General features: G+C 37.1%; 1 protein-coding gene across 1 annotated transcript in view; it reads left to right on the top strand.

The window, feature by feature from the left end:
* LOC149274292 (sperm-tail PG-rich repeat-containing protein 2-like) overlaps positions 1 to 24,729 on the top strand; it is a 164,074-nt gene that overhangs the window by 74,452 nt on the left and 64,893 nt on the right. The window contains exons 8-11 of the mRNA XM_089505676.1: positions 2,356 to 2,463; positions 4,656 to 4,815; positions 5,708 to 5,871; positions 6,092 to 6,184. Coding sequence (XP_089361802.1) covers positions 2,356 to 2,463; positions 4,656 to 4,815; positions 5,708 to 5,871; positions 6,092 to 6,184 — 525 coding nt within the window. The remainder of the gene's footprint in view (positions 1 to 2,355; positions 2,464 to 4,655; positions 4,816 to 5,707; positions 5,872 to 6,091; positions 6,185 to 24,729) is intronic.

Genomic DNA, 24,729 nt, shown 5'->3' with positions numbered 1-24,729 from the left:
AGATACAATATATAGAATAAATAGATACAATATATAGAATGTAGAATAGATAGATAGATTGATATACAATGCTGTTTTGCAGTTATAGGAGGAGATGTATTAGTTTTGGCCCCATGCTTCTGTGGTACCATTACAACTCATTTTCACAATGCGGTGCAGTAAATATGAGTCTTGTTTTATGCACTTGGGTCTATTCACCAAGTTATGACTAATGTAACTTGACTACCATTCACACTACCATTTTTTTAAATTATCCCATCAGTCTCCTTAACTAAAGGCATGTAAACATTACATGCTGAATGCAAGGAGTGAACATACCAGTTATTGGCACTATTAAACAACCCATAGCTTGTTCACCTCTCCTTACTTATCTTCATGGACCTCTAGGCAAACTTTGATATTTTTGACCACTTTCATCTCCTACAAACACATTATTCTTATGGCATGTGACACCACTCTCTCCCAACTCAAGTCCTCATGACCATACCTTAGCATCACCTTCTATGGCACGTGTTCCTCTCCCTAACCACTCTTCCTTGGTGTGCCTTAGGGTTTTGTTCTTCTCTGTCTACATCTCCTCTCTTGGAGAACCGGATTATTATTCTAGATTCGGGCACCACCTCTGTGTTGATGACATGATAATCTAATGTATGTTCTAGGCCCTCAAACATTATCTGTAGAAGTTTTGCAAACTCACATTTAAAATGTGAGTTTGCTAAATATGTAACGCAAACACTTAAACCTTTCAGTGCCATTTGAAATTTTGGCAGCATTAAAGTGCAATACATAATAGTGTAGTTTATATAGTGCATATGTATATAATTTAATTAAATAACAATAATAAATATAATTGTGTTAGGGCTAAAACATAAGCAAACGTCCAGTGGGTCTGAAATGTGCCAAGGCCCCAAAAATGCCTCCCTTTGTAGGAAGGTTAGGGGCCAAAGATGTTAACTAATGTGGAATGTAAAAGTAGAGTAAGATTTATTAATAAAGGATGTGTTACATCGGTGTTATCGTTTGCAAGGTCTTTAAAGGCTCTTCTCAACTCCTTTTCTGAGTTCGGGATGTGCGCTAAGAAGGGTAGGCCTATCCAGGTGAGGTAGGGAAACCTTCTGTTGTATGCCCGCTATGTATAATTTGATAGTATTGGGGGGAAAATTAAGATTAGTGTGGCAGAAGATGGCAAAGGGTGTAACCAAATGTAGGGAGAGAGGTTTTGTTTTTGTTTTTTAGCTGTCCTTAAACCCTGTCCTCCTCCCCCTACCTGTGAGACACCCTGGGAATGTCACTGGAACTCCCCAACAACACTACAGTGCTTATGAAACACCTTGAAGGAGAGGGTCATAAAGGGGTATAAATACTTCCTGAGACACCTCAAATACACCTCCCACAATACACCTCCTTTCTTTATTAAATACCTGGAGTTAATTAATCTTAAAAAGTAAAACATTTTTTACCTTTACTCATACTCAGTCTGTTTTCATTGTGTCAGCATTTCTACAAAGGTATACTTTTAAATAACCAGATCACCAGTTTTTATTGAACTTTGCTAAACTGTATCTATGTAAATAGAAGGGAACTTTAAGCTTTGAAGCTGGACAGGCAAACTGTGCTAGCCTTACCAATGTTTGTGGTTGCAAAAAATATTCTAATACATACAATAATCACTAAACACATGGTTACATAGATGCTTTTAAATTGAAAATAATGTTCGTTGTGAGGCTATACAATGTAACATGCGCTAAATGTGAACGTGTGGTTAAACAGTTAGCAATGAGTGTGCCCTGGGAGATGAATTGCTGTATACTTTGTAGTAGTTTCTCCCTTGTTCCTTTTTTAATGTAATAGTGCAGGAAATAGATGGGTCATCGAATCAAGCCCATTATCTGCGCCTAATCGTAATTTAATGCACACAAGCAATGTCAAGAAATCTTGCTATATTTATCACAGAAAAACAATTTAACGACACTCAGATCCAAATACATACATTAAATAAATACGAGGCTTTAGTACTTTATTATAGACAAAGTATGTAAGGTCACCTGTTACATCAGGGCACACCATACCATGGATGGTGGGCTGTAACTGAGATACAATGTAACTTAGTTCTGGCAACATGAATAGGACTTGAACTTTTGGGACCTCAGTGATTTCTTCTTTAGATGACTTTAAGAAGAAAATGTTGTGACCCTCAATTCTGTTCTGCATTGTTCCAATAAAAGGTATCAATTAAAAATGCCATCTTCAAGTGGACTTTATCTATTGTTATCCATAATATTGTCATGTGTTAGAAAATGCTGCCTTTACACAACAGTAAGAGTCTTGATTAAATTGTGATGTTTCATATTTCAGGGTGTACCTGGGCCAGGAAACTATGACATTATACGTCAGTTTGAAAAAGAACAAAGACTTTCAAAAGCTGCAAATATTCCACAACCACCATTTCTATCAAAAGCTGACGTAAGACATAGGAAAAACCTTTTCTGACTATGTTAAATGATCATTTTAATTTAATTAAACCTAATTCTAATAGAACGTATGTATGATGTGTTTTTAGTGGAAGTGTTTCACTGTTTGATTTATTTTACAAAGTACATACCAAAATAACGGCAAATTTTTTGGCGAGTCCTATCTAATCCTAACAAGCAATACAGCCATTTTAGGATTAAATAGCAATATTTGACCATATAGTCAATATTTATGCCTCAATAGATGCTTTTAAATAGTGTTTGTTGGGTGTGCTCTGGTTTCTTGCTTTTATGTGTATACATTATATATTTAATATGATATACACTATATGGACACAAGTATTGGGACACACCTCTTAATTATTGAATTCAGTTGGAATCAGTCCCATTGCCACAGGTGGAGAGCTCTGTGAGTTCAAGTGTGGTTTTGTGATATAATGGGCCTTTGTAATAAGTCAGTTTGTGAAATTTCATCAATGCTAGATATTCCACAGTCAACTATAAGTGGTATTATTGGAAAGTGGAAGCATTTAAGAACAACAGCAACTCAGCCAAGAAGCAAGAGATGACGTTAAGTCACAGTTCAAGGTCACCGAGTGCTGAGGCGCATGGTGCGTAAAAGTCGCCAACGCTCTGCTGATTCCATAGCTGAAGAGTTCTAAACTTCCACTGGCATTAATATCAGCACATAAACTGCAGCTGCATGCAAGCCTCACATCACCAAGTACAATGCCAACCATCGATTTGAGTGCTGTAAAGCACATGACCACTGGACTCTGGAGCAGTGGAAACGTGTTCTGTGGACCGACAAATCCCACTTCACTGTCTGGCAGTCTAATGGGTTTGGTGGATGCCAGAATGTTACCTGCCTGCATTGTGCAAACTGTAAAGTTTGCGGGAGGAAAGAAAACTTTCAGTGAAGGGAAATCTTAATGCTTCAGCATACCAAGACTTTTTGAACAACACTGGTACAATGCTTCCAACTTTTTGGGAACAGTTTGGGGAAGGACCTTTTTCCAGCATGTCTGTCCCCCAGTGCACAAAGCATGGTCCATAAAGACATGGTTGGATGAGTTTGGCGTGGAACAACTTGGCTGGCCCACAAAGAGCCCTGACCTCAACCCCATTGAACACCTTTGGGATGAACTTGAACAGAGATTGCGAGCTGGGCCTTCTCGTCCAACATCAGTGCCTGACCTCACAAATGCTTTGCCGGATGAATGGGCAAAGATTACCACAGAAACACTCCAAACTCTTGTGGAAAGCATTCCTAGAAGAGTGGAAGCTGTTATAGCTGCAAAGAGGGGACCAACTTCATATTAATGTCTATGTATTTAGAATGCAATGTCATAAATGTCCCTGTTGGTCTAACGGTCAAGTGTCCATATAGTGTATCTTAAATGTCGAAATCTGTTGGTAAAAGGTTATTATAGACAAATGAACAAAAAGATGCAAGGGAAAATGTTTAGTGCGACATGAAGCAGAAGACCACGTACAGTCACAGAGCCTGGTCACTGAGTGCTGACTTACATGGTGCGTAAAAGTAGCCAACACTCTGCTGATTCCATAGCTGAAGAGTTCAAAACTTCCATTGGCATTAATATCAGCACCAAAACTGTGTGGCAGGAGCTTCATGGAATGGGTTTCCATGGCCGAGCAGCTGGATGCAAGCCCCACATCACAAAGTTCAACGGCATAGAGTGGATAGAGTGGTGCCCGCCGCCACTGGAATCTGGAGCAGTGGAAACGTGTCCTGTGGAGAGATGAATCATTTTTCTCTGTTTGGTATTCCGATGGGCGAGTCTGAGTTTGGCGAATGCCAAGAGAATGTTACCTGCCTGACTGCATTGTGCCAACTGTAAAGTTTGGTGGACGAGGGATTACTGATCCAATATTTTTGTCCATATAGTGTGTGTATATATATATATATATACACAGGCATGTTTAACTGACATTTTCATGCACATTATAGTTAAGTCTCCAAACAGACTGTACACTCTGTGCATGGGAGTAGTTTTTGTGTTCTTGTGCAGGGGTGCCTTACAAGAGTGTTAGTTTTATTAAACTGTTCTACAGATCTTTCAGGTGGGGTTTAAATTAATGTCACCAAATGATTCTGTTGGCAAAGCAATAGCTGGTTATTTTTAAAGTCTTTCATCAGCATTTTGTTATCTGCTACACTAGAGATTTCTACCTGTGAAATCAATCACCCCAGCCCCGGGCACATATAATGAACAGCGAACAGCTTTTGAGTCCTTGAAGAAAACATCAAGTTTTGCACAGACTCCGTTTGGCCAAACTGCAGCTCGATTTACTAAAGAGTCAAGGCTGCAAAAAACACCAGGTACGCAATTAATCTAAGAACCAGTTACTACAACGTTCATAACTGTAATATATATATATATTTTTATTACAAAAAGGTAGACTTTTGACCAATTAACAAATACCTTAGTGATTGAATAATATTGTTCAATATGAACCTACGTAAGACAAATGTAACCCCTCCAAAAATATTCACAATCAAATCATATTTTAGTAGACGTGTCGGCATTGTCATCTGAATCTGCAGATCTCAAGGATATATGTCACAAAATGTGTTTATAGCCTATTTTGCACGACACAACTTTCTAACTGCACCATTTTTGCCAAATTCCATGTAATTAAGATAAAATAAATAAGATAAATGAAATAATTTGTGATTTTAATGCAGTATTTGACCTACTACAGTGTGTGTAGTTGTTCTTGGCTGCTTCGTTCCAAAAACTCTACACAATGGTTATACATCTTGCCAGTTTTTCTATTTAAACCATAAATGAGGAAAACAAGCAGCAGAAAATAATGTGTAACTGAAAAATAATTACATTTCATCTTAACCACCTACTCCAAATCTCTTATGAGAAAAAGGTACCCTACAGGCAAACATTTTTGCATATCCTCCTAGAATTTGCTTATAATTTGGCAACCGAATAATTGTGAGAATGATAATAACACGTATCCTAATATTTTATGTTGCATCAACGATTTTACTTGCTCTCATTAACCTTTTTTCATTTTTTTTATTATAATGTCATACTCCGTGCTTCACGGAGCCTGCAGTTAACATAATTAGCACTAATGATCAGCATGTGCTATATCCAAAGTGGTTTATTTATACCTATTGAGTTATTAAAAGGAAAACCTGCAAACTTTCTGTATTTAGCAAAACAGAATGAATAAGTAAACTTTTTTTTTTTTAGGTCCAGGATCTTATAATATCTTCAATTATGGAATTGCAAGAGACATAATGAAAAAAGCTAATCTTGACAGTGCCAAAAATGGAGGACTTGGATCATCTGCTGCTCGGGCACCTTCTATATCAAAGCGTGATGTGATCTCAACACCGGGTCCAGCTCACTATGTTGTAAGTTAAATATGTTACAAGCTTCTAACCATTTTCATTCCGTTTCCTAAATAATGTGATTCTTAATAAATAAAATATGTTACTAAATCGGTAGATGATCTGTTGAATTTAATAGGGACTCTTTATAGGAGTTAAGCTCGAGGAGAAAATGATATAATGGTATAATAATATACAGACAGAGTACTTATCTCATGTTTCCCTTCATTTTATTTTATTTTAGGTCAAGGACAAAATCGCAGAGCCATACAAGCATCGAACTTCTTCTGTATTTTCGTCAGGAACAGAGAGGCTGATATTGAATACAGAGTTGAAGGTACAGTATGACATAATCTATACACCTTTAACTCTAAATAATATGCATTTATTGTGTTTCATATGGGCAGTTTTCATTAATTCATTAGACAGGGCTATTTAGCTGGAGGTAAAAAAAACCAAACATTTGGGCCTCAAGGCTTTTATGCATCACTACATCCATAGATTCTGTTGTATCCCATCAATAATTTAATAAGGCCCCAAGCAGCACTGAATGATACACACACACAAAAGCAAGCTAGACATTATTGACTTTTGGGAAAAAATAGAATCATTAAAACAAAATAAATACACTTAAAAGATATCCTCACAGAAATAAACTCCACAATAAACAATTCAACAGTGTCTGAAAAGCAGCAGCAGAATATAACATTTCCTATTGTTCTTCCAGCTCTTGTCCCAGTAGGGGACTCTTTCTTCTTTGTCTTGAGCTAATGTCAAAGCTATCGTTTTACGAAATACTGAATTCTGGGTGAATGGTATCTTCTCTGGTTGGCTATAAGTCTCAGAATCTGATCTGAGAGGTTAGCATCTTGTAGCTTAGCAACAAAGAAGTGTTTAAAGTCTTCACGCCGTACTAGAAGAACAAGTCGGATACTTGAAGGATCTCTAGAGCTTCTCTGTAACATTTGAGCAGAAGCGGCAGAGTTTAATGAAAAATAGTATCTCTTGTGGCCATATTTTGTTTTTCTGCTTTATGCTATGCAGCTTAAACGGTTATATACTTTATAGCAATTACCATAAACAATACACTGGTTTTGTTTGTAACGGCTTCAAAATGCACATTGCCCTTAAAATTGCCCATGTTTTTATAAATCAGCTAGAAAATGATAATCTTCAACACAGGGACACTCCAGCCATCATATGCACTTTACTGTATGTAATAACTGAGGGTCCATTTTAAATCATTTGGTTGTACACATCTACTGCTTGCCAGTGTGTGCTTGCAGTATACTCACCACCAGCCAAGTCTAGCACTGGCTAGAACGAGAGCTCCGGGGGAATCTAATGAAACCCATCACAGAAAACACTCCCATTGATGTAAACCAAATACAACTGGTACAAAAAAGCAGACAACTGAATGGGCAGTGGGCTGCAGTTCTGAATTCTTTCCATTCTTTCATGTAAAGAGAACACATTTATGTACGGTATTTCCCCATGTATAAGACCCACCTTAATTTTGGGGCCCGAAATTTGAAAAAAAAATGTATTACATAGTTATTGAACTCAAGTTTTATTTATCATAAAATTCATCCTCATCATCCTCATCACTCCCATCCATTAATTGCCCTTAAATGAACCACAACCATAACTGACCCTAAATTAACCCTAAAGACCCATCAACTATAACTGACCCTAAATTAACCCTAAAGACCCCATTAACCACAACTGCCCCTAAATTAACCCTAAACACCCTATTAACCATAACTGCCCCTAAATTAACCTTTAAGACCCCATCAACCATAGCTGCCCTAAATTAACCCTAAACGCCCCATTAACCATAACTGCCCCTAAATTAACCCCCATCTCCCCTAACTTTCAGCAGCCCAAATATTAATGTTATACTTCCTGTTAGATGAGTTGCTGAGCCATGTGGACGCTATAAGAAAAGGGGCGGGGCCACTTGTCAGTGTGACTCTAGGGAGAGACTGTTAATCAGAAAGGGGCAGGGCCAATTGTCAGTGTGACTGCAGGGAGGTACTGGGAAGTAGTAACTGTAATCTACAACCACTGTATAAGACGCACCTAGTTTTTAGACCCCACATTTTTTGAAAAAGGTGCATTTTATACATGGGGAAATACGGTAATTACAACCTACTTTATTATGTGTTCTTCATTGGTCAAGTTGCATGGTCTACAGGAGTATCATTGTACAAATAAAAACCAATCCTTGTTGTATTTTATTATCACATTTTGTTTACATTCCTGCAGCTGAAAATATATTTTTAATTACTACACTTATAACTTTTAATAAGAAGTAATTTAAATTTGATTTTCACTTTTAATATAATTGTTCAGCTCTTTTGAAGAACAGTTTAAAAGAACACTTCAGAACCCCCCATCATGTAATATGCAGATTGGAATCTAATTAGAATGGACCCCAGTGCATTTTAATGCAGGCAATTTTTGAACAAAGTATTTATTCAATGAGAGCTAAACCTGAATACACACAAGCTGAGCATGTTACACTTCATGCTAAAGTACAAACAGGCAGAGGAGGAGGAAAATAAGACAATAGATTGTAAGCAAACAAGAGTAATACCCTCTTCTCCTTCTTTACCAGTGTGTCTTATGTTTGTTCATGTTATTGTTCATTTTGTATTTTTCCATAATTGTAAGAGCACTGTGGAGTCTGCTGGAACTCTATAAACAAAATATGAAAATAAAATAAAATAAAAAACACTAAGCAATTTGATCTGGTAAAGTACACTGAATTCAATATAAAATTAACACCAGTATGCATTAAATATATAATATATAAAATTAGAAACTGAACTTCATAAAGTTATTTAGTTTACTAAGTGGGTGAAGGTCCCACATCCACTTCTTATCCATCATTTAATAATTGTACCAAAGACATAGTTTTAGCTAAAAAAAAAAGAATACCGAAAGATCCCATGGTATTGTATAACATTTAGTAAAAAGAACCGTTTTAACTGTAACTAAACAAGTTAAAGAGTATATTCAAGCAAATGCATTTGCAGTGAAAAGTAATAAAAGAAATATTACTGAAATTATCTCTGGCACAGCCATATGCAACAGATGATAACAATTCTTTGAACTGGCCTGCAGCTAAACATTGCTTTACAAGTTAATCCTATTTATACTTTTTCAGAAGAATCGAAAATGACATTTTAGCTCTGCTTCTATAAACTCATTTTAATTGTTTTAGTTTTTTCCCGAAGGAACAATTATTCATCTATAAAATGCTAGGCCATGCAGATTGCTTTAGCTGGCATGGTGTTGAATTGTTTTAACACATTTTCTTTTGAATAAATGAAAGATAATCCAGAAGTCTGCAAGCCACGGGAAAACAAATCTTACATCAATACATTTGGTTCCATTTGTAAACTTTTGGGGCTTTGGTGTCTTTTCTTTCTATTAGCTCGAGGTGAACACAAATAGAATATTGTGCAGACTTGTACGCTATAATTTGTTGTATTAGTGTTGGTTTAAAAACAATCAAGTTTGGCAGCTTGGTTTTCATAAATTTAAAGTTTTGTTATATGGAAAAGTAATTCCCATAAAGGAATGTGTTCTAATTCTAAGTGTACTGAATATGTTGTCTTATCTATGGCCTATACAATAGCTGTTCAATAGATATACTAGGAAAAGTCAGAGATGTTCTTATTCTATAATGATGAGTCATGAGAAAAACTGTCTATAATGCACCCACTGCTGTGGTCAACGGTGTATAAGGTACCAAGCATATGCTGACAATGGAGCCCATGTCTAATGGAGGTCTGTACCTTCTTCAGCACAGATATTCATGCTCCCTCTTCATGCTACACTCAACCTCAGAGAACCATGATATGATGTCTTCTGCTGGCTCTGAGCCTCAGATGGCAGCAAGTGGCGGAATGCGGGTCGGTGTCAATGGAGATACAGACCTTGCTCTGCTCTCTCTAAAACTTTGTGGACCTTCCTGAGAAGATTTCTGATCTTACCAACTTGTATTGTAACAGCAACAGGATATTGTGCACTATGTCCAAACGATATAGGGTTTGGGTATTTTTAGTATTATGAAAACGATTTCAAAGCAAACAGTGGCTACCATCAATTTATTCTCATTTATGCATTTTCCAGTCAGTGATCATGATTTGAAATTCTTCAGTTTTCCAACTGGCTGAAAACATCAATATGTCAGAATTCATTTTTTTCCCCTGTATCTCTCTGCTACTGTCATAACCAGCTTCTTCTAGTGCATGAGTTCTGGAAGCACCATTAAGTGTTTTACATATATGTGCAAATATATATATATATATATATATATATATATATATATATATATATACAAAAATATGTTAGATATACTATACTAGAGGACAGTGGTATCCACACCTTATCTAACCCTAGCAAATCAAGCCCTGTCAAATGGACCATTTTGTTGATGGCGATATAACTACTTTTTCAAACTTTACCTTGAAATAACTTTTTATAAATTACCCTTATTGTCTGCTTATCATCCTGAGTTTGTGGGTTTGGAAAGCATGTATATTCTTGATTCAAAGTTCAGAATATAACATTTTGAAGTCAATTATTTTATTGTTTTCTTTGGCTTCTTCTGACTCACAATATTAACAAAGTGTAACTTCAGTACTTCGTAAATAGTTGGCTTGACTAATAACATTTTGCATTTCTCTATAAGGCTTATTTTCCTGTGGAACATTCTCAAAATTTAACAAAGACAAGGTCATAATCTTCCTTTCTTTCTCTATTTCGTACTTTGTGTCCTTGCTTACTTCTTGGGTCAGCATTTAAAATAAAATGAAAAACCATCCTTAAACCAGTGTCCTTAGTCAAAAAAGCCCCTTTGAACTCCTTAGAACAAAAGAAAGCAAGGTATAATAGTGGACAAATTTGTGTCGGAACAAAATGCCACTGTGTTAAATGGCTTGACTCGCCATTTTCTTTCATTCCATGTAGAGGAGCCTTTTGTGGGCTATATATGAATTATTGCTCATTAGAAATTTTCTGGAGTGAGCTAGAACTGGAACAGTAATGTTACAGCAATATAATTTGTGCAATTAATATAACTCCTAGTTGTATTCTTCTTACATCCATTGAACAATACAAATGCGGTGTAATAGATACCATTAAATTGTGTGTTTCATTTGGCATTGGCACTAGCAAGGTAAACAGGGCTTGCTTTTTACATGGTATAATTGCTATACACAAAAGAAGAAAAAGAAGATTAATCTCATGTTTATGTTTCTCATTCAAATGCAGGCACTTTTCAGCGGAAAATTAAATAAAGCCACCCAAGTCCTACATATTAGAGTTCAGCTAATTCATTCCAACATTTCAGGCATCCAAATCGGGTCTTGTGTTGGAGTGTGTTACAAAAGATGGGGAGGGACAGAGCTGGCACTGCAAGCTCGCTGGGCTGGGGAGTGCCTGCACTGCACGAATGGCTACTTTGGGGTGCTCAGATTCGCAAAGTGACCATGTAGGAGCTGGAGTGGGGGTCTGTGCTACAACACTGTGCCACTAATGATTTGTCAGCTACTTAGGACAGTGGTGGGAAATCAGAGGATCTCCTCAACTGACATTTGATCTCCACTGGCCACAAAAGCAGGACAGTGGGCAATTGTTTTCTATGCTGGGAAATATGCTAGTTTGTAGAACAGATTCAGCAGCCATCTTGATTTTGTGATCGAGGATCATTTCTTCCTCTACTTTGCTAGATGTTGATGGGATGTGTAAGACTTAGGAAGCAAAGCAGAGAGGATGGCGTTCTGCAAAAAAACAATTATTGGTGCAAAGTTTTCCTGTATTTGCCATGGATATCAGCTTTACTTAGGTAATATTATTACTTTTAATATATCTATAGTTATTATACAGAAAAAAATTACCTAGTTTTGATAAATAAGTATACAAAATACTTAAAGCTATGTACATGCTTTACGAACTAGCCTATGTATGATTTAATTATCATATAGATATTGAATTCAAAATTTGAGAATGTCTGATGACATGGAGTACCAAACCAATACATTACCCAGTTTCTCTCCTTTTAAATGCATATAATGATATAATATTAATGTTAAAAAAAACCTGTGCATTCCAAAGTGATATTAATGCAATTTACAATGTAACCACTTGAATCTGAGTTTGGTTCACCTTTTTTTTTTATTGATGTAGTATAAGTAGTCTATTTTTATTCTGGTACATTGCCTGTTAAATTTGTGTTTTATCTGAAACTCTCAACAGAAGGATCGTTAGAGCTTGCTTTGCTATATAATGATGACCAGATGCTCAGGAATTTAGGCTTCTGGTTGTGTGAAATGGTTGAGTGGATTAACTATGCCAGTGACAGCCGGTTGGTGTAAATGTATATAATGTTGCAGAGACTTATGTTATTTATTACCAAAGAAACCAACGATAAACAGATGGTTCTGGTTACAACCGTCTACATGGTGTATGCTGACTCTTTACACTTCTTCCGACGCATTTTACAGTGTTATACTTTGTATGATTACTGTGTTCTGTAATATGGCATTCATATTTGCATTCAGATAGTAGTCATCTGCATAGAGTGGCTTAAAGCAAGATATACATTACTACTAGCTAAATATTAATTCCAGTTCATTGGATTTTATTTGACCTTTTTATCTTTGGAACTGCCAACTGCACCATCAAGCTATAAGTAGCATGGAGGTACAATAAGGCTTGGTGGCTGAAATGGAATACAGAGGATATTGTGTCCACCAAGGGTTTGTACACCCTGTCCTATAGAAATTGTATTATATGTAGCTAAGGTACCAAAACTTCTGTTGGGTGGATGACTCATTGAGATATGGGAAATGGGCAATAAAAGGCTCCTTCGTTTTGGTCTACAGATTAAACTTTCAAGGCTCACCTTATGAATTGTCTGCTGCACATCTCAGATATATAAAGTATATGCATACATGGCTTTGATTTGTAAATGCAGAGTTCAAATAATGTGAAGCTTACATTTAAATGACAACCTTCATAACCACAAATGGTCTTCTGTTGAAGAGCAATTTTCAGCTTTGTATATTCTTAGTTTCTAATGCACGCTGGTGGTACATGCTTCTTATATGGGCTAAAGGTAAAGGTAGTGATGTACTTCAGTAACAACCCATTGCCATCCTGTCCCTGAAATAGATGTTCAGTCCTGTGGGATCCAGCTCAAACGCACTAGTGTGTATGTTATGTCATAGATTTCTCTGGCTTTAAGCGCCATGTGATACATTTTACTGCCAGAAGCACAGAAATTAAATAATAAGGCTAGTTTTCTTATATTCAGATTATTTTCCTTTTCTTTGTTTTTCTTATCACTGTGGTGTATGTTTTTAGAGAATTGAATAAGAAGATCAGTGCAGACTCCCATGGATATTATAATGAATTGTATAGGAAAAATCTCTTCATGTTGGTAACCTGGTATAGATGGAATGATGCTCATTATTCTTCCTTATTCAATGGCTTTCAGAAAGCAGCTGTTTTTTTATGATTTTGGTGCTGATTTTTCTTTCACTTGAATACATAATAAAAAGGCATAATTATCTCATCCAACAGTCATTCTGATGTTTAGTTGCCATAGCCTTTATTTTTAATAATTTGGAGCACAATTAAAAGATTTATGCCTAAAAAGACTCTTACCATGGCTCTGTGGCTACTAACATAAGACTTTTTTCTTGCATGAAATCCCGGAAACTCAGGCTTATTAATAATCATCTGTGCATATTCGACTAGATAATGTTTTATGATCCTTTCTTTCTGTGGATTATCAATGTTACTAATCACTTGTGAATTTTACTGTTTTGCCAAACAGTTGATCACTACACCATTCTGAATGGTATTGTAATGTGCTTACGGACTTGTGAAACTGGACTTTGGAATCTTTTTCTTACTTAAATATTTATTCTTTTGGATGCTTCTTTTATGTTTGTAATACATGTATTTATTGTGCTCTCTATGTTCATACCTGGGAACGTCTTCACTCCGGCTACCCGGAGCCTTCACTAGCGGGACGCCCTCAGGACTCCCACTGAAGTCGGTGGGCAGTCCCACTGACGTCGGTGGACGGGATGCTGATGTCTGTGGGAATTCCTGCTGGCATTAAAGGTCAAATGGGCGGGGAATGGGGTGTGTCAAGACTTGCTCCCGCGACCCGGAGGATTCACGTGTTGACCCTAAGAACTGGAGAAGCTGTGCTTCATCCGGAGAGTTCCCAGGTATGTGTATGTTCGCTAAATAATTAAAATGATTATTAGAGGTCACCAATTAGCAGTAGAAGAGGCATAGTATTGTATTTAAGCACTGCGTAAATTGTTGGCGCTATATAAATAAAAGATAATAATAATAGTTCCAGAGACAGCCTTGTTGTAAGTGAGGGAGGTAAAGATTTGGAATGTACTCCCTTGGTGGAGATAGACACAACATCTAGTATGTAGTCTTTTGAGAATAAACTGGATTCCTTTTAGCATGAACTTGCACTCTAATGCTTAATTTATGGATAATGCGGTTTGCCATGGGAACCATTAAACATTGTATTCCTGAATGAGATTTCTCACTTTTTCCAACTCTTACATGTTACAACTCTATGCACTGGATTAACCTATGTGCTGGTTACTGATTAAAAATACGCAATCTCTCCCCTGTTGTTAACTTTCTGATTACTGTTGATTGGCTCATGCAGCATTTGTAAGGGTGATATTATTAAAAGATTAGACATTGACTAGACTCTGTTTTGCCACTCTTAGTGCCAGATTTTATATTCTACAAGATTAATTTATGAACTGTACAAATATACTCACTGACAAATCAAAAAGTCAAGTTACACTATAGTGTACTATAGTACATTTTTAGAATAGTTTTTGCTAAAAACTGTAATTCCAACAAATCACTTTTAATTGGCTTTTTTGTCTTTATCTGTAACAATAGAATTCATGCATCTGTTTGTATTATGTTTGGTTGAAGGATCAGTCCCCATATAACCTATAACCACTACATATACCAGCAGAAAGCAGTTGGTGGCATTTTGTAATTACATGTGTTTTTCATGTCAAATATAGGGGTTGTGATTTAGGTTCCAGAAATCTTTAATCTGTTGAAAATATATATTTAATAGAAGTCTATAGGATTATATTATTATTTATTATTTATTGTGTGGCTTCAGAGGCTCAGTTTATATGACATATACTGTATACATATATGATCTTTGTCACAATCTAATATGCAATACTATCTTTTTTAATCACCTACTAATGATTCATTTGATCCAGTTAATTCAAACCATGGCTACATATTCAAGTATTAGGTCAGCAAGTATTCAAATTCAAGGGAGTATGTAAAGCTGCAGACACTATTGTGTGAATCACAACCATCTTACATGTATTCTTTAAACTTATTTTGAATATTCCATATTCTGCAATATCTTCTTTAAATACTTCCGAAGCACCATGCAGTTTGCAATCATGACAGCTTTGGTGATGTACAGCTCTTGTGCAAAGTGCTAGATGGACATCAACCTCTCATCTATACTTTTCTTTAAATCTTTTATCTTCTCAAACTTATAAACAGCAAGAGAAGATGAAATATAGTGTGTATTGAAAAGCAATTATAAGATGTTATTACATTAAAAGAAATTGAATGTAGTACATGAGCCATCACAGATTCAGTGGAATCCATTCAATGCTTCCACTTCACACACTATACATCCTCAAGAAAGTAGAGCATAAGATCCACTTTGATGCTGATGCTTATAATGGCAGTGATGACACCTGACATTTTTCTTCTGATCCATAATTTTTAATGTGATTGCTTTTTGTGACCATAGTTTTTCTCTGCTTTTTTTATACTAAAACCTATTAGTATAGTGTAGTATTAGTATATTGCTGATGACTGGTATAGAATTTTATAAGATATAATAAAGTTGCAACTTGGTTGGTATCTTGGAAGTTTTGCCTTTTGTCATGTGTCCTTTCTCTTAGTACTTCTGTACTGCTGGGTACTTGTCATCAAAGCTTATCCGTATTGGTGCCTGAATACCATTTCTAAGCCTTTAAGTTGGTCAAATATTGAATGAAAAGAAAGAACAAGCAATGCAATCAAGAAAACTTGCAGCTAGAAATCCCTTAGTAGTGTCGCCTACTGGGCAATAATGACAGAAATTACTAAAAGAAAAAAATGGAACCAGCAGACCATATCATGGCATAATCAATTATACAAATGATTTGTAAAGATACGTGTATATTGCTTAAAATGAATATATCAGTGTATTTGTATATGTGTTAAATAATACAAATAAATCATTCATGTTGATGTATTGTAGCTGATACTACAGAAGTTCCAAGATTAAATTTAGTAAATATAAAGGAATATGTGTCTGCTGATCATTCCTTCAATTCTGAGCCTGAACGCCCATCCGAAGGTTAACAGAGAAGTTCTAAAGTGCCCCACTTTGAAGTGTTTAAAATAATCCTATAAAATGTGATTGTATACAGGCAGTGGCGTCGCTACAGGGGGGCAAGGGGGGGCAATTGCTTCCCCGCCCAGGTTAATCCTTGCCCCCCCTGTTGCCCCCCTGCCGAATTTGGGATAAAGTCACAATGCGACTTTAAATCCCGTCTTTTTTTTTTTTTTTTAATGCGGAGGAGAGAGAGGGGTGCCTAGCAACTGCTCGGCGCCCCCCATTCTCCTCCACGAGGCCTCTACCTCAGTCGCGGTACTGGCATTTCATGCTGAGCGCCGAAATATGACGTAATATTTTGGCGCTCAGCAGTGAAGCAGCGGCCACCGCAGCAGAGAAGGAAGACTGAAGCCTCGTGCTCCCGTCGCTGGACCTAAAGGTGAGAGAACTACAAAGGGGGAGGGTAGATAGTGAGTAGGGAGGGGGGTTATAAAGTGATAAGGGAGGGAGAGGGGGTAGAAAGTAATAAGGCTCGCGAGACCTCGGGCCGCACCTCGAGCATGTACTGGCTGACTTGGCATGATAGGAGTGTGATTGCTAACAGCAATCACAGTCCCATCGTGCCTAGGTTCCAGCACTTACACATCCAACCAGTAAATGCTGGAACCTAGTCATGATGGGACTGTGATTGCTGTAAGCAATCACACTCCTATCATGCCAAGTCAGCCAGTACATGCTGAAACCAAGCTAGCTGCCCCCCTTGTGTATTGATGCTGCCAGCAGTATGGGGTCTGCACATCACTTACAGCCATCCTGTACCAGCATGTACTGGCTGACTTGGCATGATAGGAGTGTGATTGCTAACAACAATCACAGTCCCATCATGCCTAGGTTCCAGCATTTACTGGTTGGATGTGTAAGTGCTGGAACCTAGACATGATGGGACTTTGATTGCTGTTTGCAATCACACTCCTATCATGCCAAGTCAGCCAGTACATGCTGAAACCTAGATAGCTGCCCCCCTTGTGTATTGATGCTGCCAGCAGTATGGGGTCTACACATCACTTACAGCCACCCTGTACCAGCATGTACTGGCTGACTTGGCATGATAGGAGTGTGATTGCTAACAGCAATCACAGCGAGCACAGTCCCATCATGGCTAGGTACCAGCATTTACTGGTTGCCTGGGTATGATAGGAGTGTGATTGCTGTGTGGGCAGTGTGGATGCCAGGGCTGGCTTTGGGGTGTGCAACCTGTGATCTATGCCTGTAATTTAGGGGGTTTTAAATATACCTTTTAATAACGTGTTTTTATGTGAATTCCAATTGATCTATACCTGCAAAGCTGGGTTTTTGTGTTATTCAGTAGATCCATATCTATATATTTCCATACATTATTTATGTATACCTGCAAATACAGTGTTTGTATGTCTTATTCAGTTGATTAATACCTGCAATGCTGTTTCCATGTATTTATTTGATCTATACCTGCAGTGCTACGTTTCATATACTATTGTATACCTGCAAATACAGGATTTGTATGTCTGATTCTGTTTATTTGATATATACCTTCAGTGCTGAGATCACAAGTGAATTTCAGTTGATCTATACATGCAAAGCTTGGTTTGTGTGTTAATGTGTTGATCTATACCTGCTATCGGCAACTGGGGCTAATAATATATATGGGCAGCAGGGGCATCAATACACAAGGGGCAAAAACACTAAGGGGGTTATAAACGACAATACAGTGTGAAAAATCCATCCTGATGTAGACGTCTGTGACGTAGATTGTGTCCTGCTGTTTGTGTGTTTTTGGTTATCAGTGTAGCAGAGCCTGTTCTCGGGTGTGTGTTTGGGTGTCTGTGTGGCAGAGCCTGTCCTGGTGTGTGTTTGGGTGTTGGTGTGGCAGAGCCTGTCCTGGTGTGTGTTTGGGTGTTGGTGTGGCAGAGCCTGTCCTAGGGTGTGTGTTTGGGTGTCTGTGTGGCAGAGCCTGTCCTGGTGTGTGTGTTTGGTTGTCGGTGTGGCAGAGCCTGTCCTGGTGTGTGTGTGTCTGGGTGTCGGTGTGACAGAACCTGTGTTGGTGTGTGTGTTTGGTCATCTGTTTCCTGGCACTTAACTTACAGTAGGAATTATTTAATTTATATTTATCCAGAGATAAAATGCCCTCCTGAAGTTGTAGTGACTTCAGGGGACAAAACGTTCAAGGCCCTGAAATCATTTAGTGGAAAAGTTATTTATTGTGTTATAATATTTATTTCAAGGATTAGTCGCACTCAATTGTGGCTTCAGGCTTCCCATGTTGAATGATCAAGTATTATTTTAGCCCAATAACAAAAGTATAATTCCATAGCACATTACTTTTGGAAATTATGAATGCCCCCCCAGTTTGACTGTGGTATCTTGTGTGCCCCCCTATATTTTGTTTCTAGAGTCGCCACTGTATACAGGACATAACCAGATAGAATGAATCAACATTTACAAAAATGACTACACTATATATTTTTCCTGTTTTTTGATTTTTAAAGTTACCATTCAATTGGAATATTGATAAAACAAAAGGTTGTATATATCGCTAACCGTAAAATATAACCTTTTTCTTTTTCTACCTTATATACACACACAGTACAATTAAAGGGTTATTGAATTAATTATACACAGTCAATTGAAGTGTAAAATGGATATAAATTAGGAATAAATAAATTGTAATAAATATTATGTTAAATGTAATGAATTCATATTATACAATTAATTACAATTAATACATGTAATTATTTTAATTAATTATAAAAACTATGGAATAAATATCAGTTATATTAAAGATACATTCCCCAAAGATTGTATATATTTAATCATCCTATAATTGAATGTCATTATTCCTAATCTATAAAAACATGTTACAATATGCTCTTTTAATAAATCTAAAAAATACTGTTTTAATACAATCAAAAAAAATAGCTAATTAATAGTACAAATACATTTGTGGATCATATCATTTATGTTGGGAATCACATTTCTTTATCAACTGGTCTTGTCATTCTGGACAAGTAAAAATTACTATATCTAAAACAAAGTGCGATTGTAGCAAGGCATGGACTATGGAAAAATTAATGTTATGTTTATAGAGAATTCTTAAACAACTGAGACAACTGGGTCTTAACTGACAGGAAAGAAATTTGTTCCAAATTCATTTCAGTCCTCTAGCTGAGATGTTATATATATTAGTACTATGTTTCTTTTATTTATCAGTTTGATTGTAATTCATAATATTTCTATTAAAAGGGGTGTTATTTAAAAAGATTCTTGTTAAAAGTTGATTTTGGAATGAATTTTTGCACTGCACAGTGTATGCTGTAGCTTTGTGTTTCTTTGTGTGACCATGATGTAGGCACTTTATGACAGGGCTTGACAAATTTGTCGTGAATCTAGGCTCCAGCTAAAAAAGTTAGGAGCCAGGATTTTTTTTAAACTAACAGTTGGTCAGCCCACTTACTAAACTCACCACATTTGACCTGGAAGCACCTTGGACGTTCAGGTCAGTGCTGTTTTTTGTTGGGTTTTTTTAAAATATTTTTTTTGATAAATAATTTTTTTAACTCTTTCAATGCTGATGTTCCATTGGAGCACAGCAGTGACTGATATTTAGTCCCTACAAGCTTGTGGGGACAAATGTTAACCCCTGCAATGCCACGAATGTGTCATACACAATTGTGGCATTGGGGGGGTTAACGCTGCACTGTCGCTGTCATGGAGCGATCAGGCAGCAGGGGGATGTTGTGTCAGGTCTCCACACTTGTGTGGGGACCCAATCAACACACAACCCCCTTCCCTGAAGCTGTCTGTGGCAGCTGGAAACGCAATTGCTGGTTTGCCGGCAATCGCGTTTTCAGCCTACAGAATCACTGAGAGTGATCATAGGCTCGGGGGCGGGCTCGGGGTGGCTGTGCTGGTCTGCCCAGACACCTGGGCAGACAGCAACAGTGTCCCTGCGATCACCACGATTGTGGCGACGTGGGGGCATTTTTGGGGGATTTAACAAGCTGACAAACACCTAGGCGCCAGGACAAAATTCTCAGTCGCCATGGCGAGCCCTGCTTTATGACAAACCTAGATACCAAAGTTTGACAGATATGCTCCTTTTTCTAATAAATAATGTAAGAGTTGTACAGTTATGATATAAAGTGAAAATTCTAAAATGGAAACAACAGTTTTTTTCGTTACCTGGATTCTTTGTGTAGAGTTTTATCAACATTTAGAATATATATACATATATACACTTTATATATATATATATATATATATATATATTGCCAAGCATGGTGCTACATAAAATGATGGGTTTCTTTAAATAAATATTAACATTTTACACTACAGGTTAACAGCATTATTTGTATGACAGACATATTTCTATCTCAATTTGTAGGACATTTCTGATGACAAATGATATGATTGTTACCCTTGTGACATGTGACTAACTATCAGAAAACCATGCTGGGAAACATTTGGCATCAGAAGCCTAAGCAATACAAATGAATTACACGTGCTCTGTGTCAAGGCTTATCTTGGTTATGCATGAGACACGTCAAGGCCTTTATCTCATGTACCACATGACATAAAACTCAAGGTTTCAAATCATTATCGTTTGTTCCGATCTGAATTTATTATTGTAGGCTTCTCCTAAGAAATCACTCCATTTATCTGTCATGTGTACTGTTGATATATAAAACCAACATATTCCTCAGGGCCAGCGTAATATTTTAATATTTACCACGATATCAAAAGGAAAAAATAGCTTTCAGATTTGATGTCGTTATTTGTTTGCAAGAGGAAATTTCAATGATTTGTTGCAAAATGTATTTTGTGAGTCTGGAAATGTATTGCCAGTTTACATATATGAAGGGTAAATAATTTCACCAGTCTAAGTATAAGTATATTTGTAATGTGTCATGTGTCAAGCCGAAATTGACCATATTATTTTTCTTTATTTGTTTTATATTCTCATTCAAGTGTCTAAAAAATATATTGTAGTATACATAAAGTATATATATATCAAATAAATCTGTAAAAGTTTTGAAGTTCTCACTTTATTACTACAACCAGCCATGCATTTTAGAGAAAGCCAGCAGAGTGGCAAAGGAACATGGAAGAAATATACATTTTTTGTCACGTACCTGGCTGCCGGTTCCTCCGGCTCCGCGGATCGGCAGCCGCCACGGAGAAGGGGGAGACTCCCCGCTTCATCACAGCAGCAGCATCAGCCGCCACGGAGAAGGGGGAGACCCCGGTCCGCCTTGCCGCAGCAGCCTCAACCGCCACGGAGAAGGGGGAGAGCCCCCGCCTTGCCGCTACAGCCGCAGCCGCCGCGGAGAAGGGGAAGACCCCCCACCTCAACACAGCAGCCTCAACCGCCGCGGAGGAGAGGGAGACCTCCCGCCTCCGCAAGACAGCTCCTGCTGCGTGTACCCGTTCTTCTGCACGCCACCTAGTGGCGCCAGCCGGTACTACCGCTCCTTTTAGGAATTTGCGATCTCGCCAATCCCAAGATGGCCGCAGACCGGAAGTGACATAACGGCACTTTGAAAATTTGGCGGGAAAACGCTAATTGATACCTAACTTCCTCTGCCTACTTAAGGGACTTCCAGCTTTGCCTTCTGATGGTCGTACCTATCTTGTATAGTGTCTATTCCTCGGTAAGCGTTCCTGTGTGATTTCCCGTTACCGACTCGGCTTGTTCCTGTTCCTGTTTCCCTGGCGTTTGACTCTGGCTTCCTCCTCGACGATTCTGACTTCTGGCTCCCTGACCTCGGCTTACCCTGCAACGATCCTGACTTCCGGCTTCCTGACCTCGGCTTGCTCCTCGGCTATTCTGCACTGGACTTATCTGTCTGTTGGACTTGCACGTGTTGTTCTACCTGACTAACAGGTTCTATCTAAAGCTGTGCGTGACATTTTAATTGGCATTTTAATGGTTTCGCCAATCAGGAAATAGTTGCTTTTGTAATCATGGCAACTGACCAGAAGATAAACAGATGAGAATAAACTGCTGGCATCTATTTTTAAAATAGATGAAAAAAAAAACCATGAAACTATGCAGGACCCATAGCATTTACACATATATTTTAACGTATCTAACAGAAGTTAGACTTAAGCAGAAAATGATGTCACCTATGTCATAGCTGAGAGCTGTTAATTGGTTTATTAAGCATAATTCAACGTCATTGCCGTTCTGTACAGTGTACTTTAACTTCCATTGAACCTGCATAGATTGGTGTGTTAATAGGAATTTACCTTTAGGCAGTTGGAAATGCTTGGTTAATATTGATTAGAATGAAAGAGTACTGTTATGTTCATAAACTAAAACATTTAAGTGTGAACAATATGCAAAAATAGAAGAAACAGGAGTGTAATTGAATTTCTGTCCTCTCATTGGTTAGAACAGAAAAAGAAAAAGAAAACAGCAATCGATTATATCTACTGAAGCATTTTCAACAGCTATGTTGGCAGCAGATGAAAGAGAATTATGTTAAAGTTGTTTAATACAACTATGTTTGCACTATGGTGAAATTTACCAAGGGTGTGCATTGTACTTGTGTGACACAAACCTCCTACACCTGGCTGGAACTTCCCAGATTCCTGGTGCTGTATATACAAAAAACGATTAAACGTATCAGACTATATTTTCATCATATAGGAGTATATCGGTTATATCTTTGTGCCTAATTGTGTCTAAACATTATATTCAGTTACAACTGTGCCATTGGGGATTATTTGAACCGCCCTCTTGCAATCAGAACGTGAACAGATTGCTCAGTACAATTAAAGTCTCAATTACCTATTATCTTTACTCATAGGGGTGGACAAAGAGAACTAGAAATAATGTGCAACACGCTAACATTTATCAAAAACTAATGGGTTCAATTGTGTAATGCGGTATATTTAATTATTGTGATGCATTTTGTAGAACTGACAAAAAGTGTTTTGGGATTTTTTCCTTTAGGAAACGTGAATGCTTAGTCTAAGATATTTTGGCAATTAAAATATGCAAAACAAGTTAACGTAGAAAAGCTGTGTCCCAAACTGATTCATTTTAAATGTTAGATGAAGTCGTTTTTAATCCCATCGGCAGAATAAATTTGTCATAGAATGGGTATTTTTACATCAGTTCTCAGGAGTCATCTAATTAGGTACGGAGAAGTCATTTAAAAAAAACAAAAAACAGTAATCAAATGTGAAATAAATGGATTAATTGGGAAACGCTACCTGAAAAGTGTTTACAATAAGTACAAACATGGGACTTTGAAAAAATACGAATAGCTTCCAAACTCCATTGTTTTAATAGAATATGTATCTATCTATCTATCTATCTATCTATCTATCTGACTGTCTGACTGTCTATCTATCTATCTATCTATCTATGTATCTATCATCTATCTATCTATCTATCTATCTATCTATGTATCTATCATCTATCTATCTATCTATCTATCTATCTATCTATCATCTATCTATCTATCTGTCTGACTATCTATCTATCTATCTATCTATCTATCTTGCAGCAAGGCACAGCCCAGCAAAACAAATCAATCACAAGTGCCAAGCTTTACTGGCATGAAGTGGCAGACTTACTTGTGACATCTGGATAACTGGGGCTGAAAGAAGTGTTACAATGCAAAATGGCACATTTTATTTTCACAATCGCTCTATTTCAAGCTGAGTAAACAAGAAATAACACTGCAATTTCAATCAATGATAGTCTTAATTTAGAACCGAAGACCTGATAAAATGCTCATAATCGAATACAATAAAAATGTATTATTTGTTTTCCCGTTCCAACAATTAATCTGTAGATTTTTTTTCTGGCTCTTGGGTATTCTTTGCTTTTTAACCTTTCTTACTTAATGTTTATTCTGGAAATATCCTTCCATTTGTTGTAATGGGCTATCATTTTCTTCGACGAAAGCTTGAAACCAAAGTGCACATTTGATATACAGTAAATGCCAACCTATTAACATAATGCAGAACAACAGTCATCTGGACCAGTACTGAAACACATGCCACTCTATGCAAAAGATCTACTGCGGCATTTTCACATAAAAAGGATTTGGCAAGAGCTTCTAGCATCCAGCTGCTTGGGTACCACACATCTTGCTGTTCTGAAAGTCAATTTATTTTTATTCAGAACTTATGTTTCTATATGAATACAGTCTAGACTATCATAAATTGAGTTGCAGTAATTAATTTAAACTCAGCAGTCAGCTGCCAGTAATTGCCCCATATGCAAATTAACATACATTACTTACAATCTGCAATGTAGTCCTGATTCATTAGCTGTTACACATCATTGAAAGGTTTAAATCTCTTCATTAGAAAGAGTACATACTTGAAACATATTAAGATCATTTAGATTGCCATATGACAGATTGGAGAGCCTATATGATTAATTTGGGACA

This window comes from Sceloporus occidentalis, unplaced genomic scaffold (assembly GCF_023333645.1).
Source record: "Sceloporus occidentalis isolate IW3139 unplaced genomic scaffold, rSceOcc1.0.p SCAF_338, whole genome shotgun sequence".
NCBI classification, from domain to species: domain Eukaryota; kingdom Metazoa; phylum Chordata; class Lepidosauria; order Squamata; family Phrynosomatidae; genus Sceloporus; species Sceloporus occidentalis.
The sequence above is the reverse complement of the archived record's forward strand: the minus strand, read 5'-3'. Positions and strand labels throughout refer to the sequence as shown.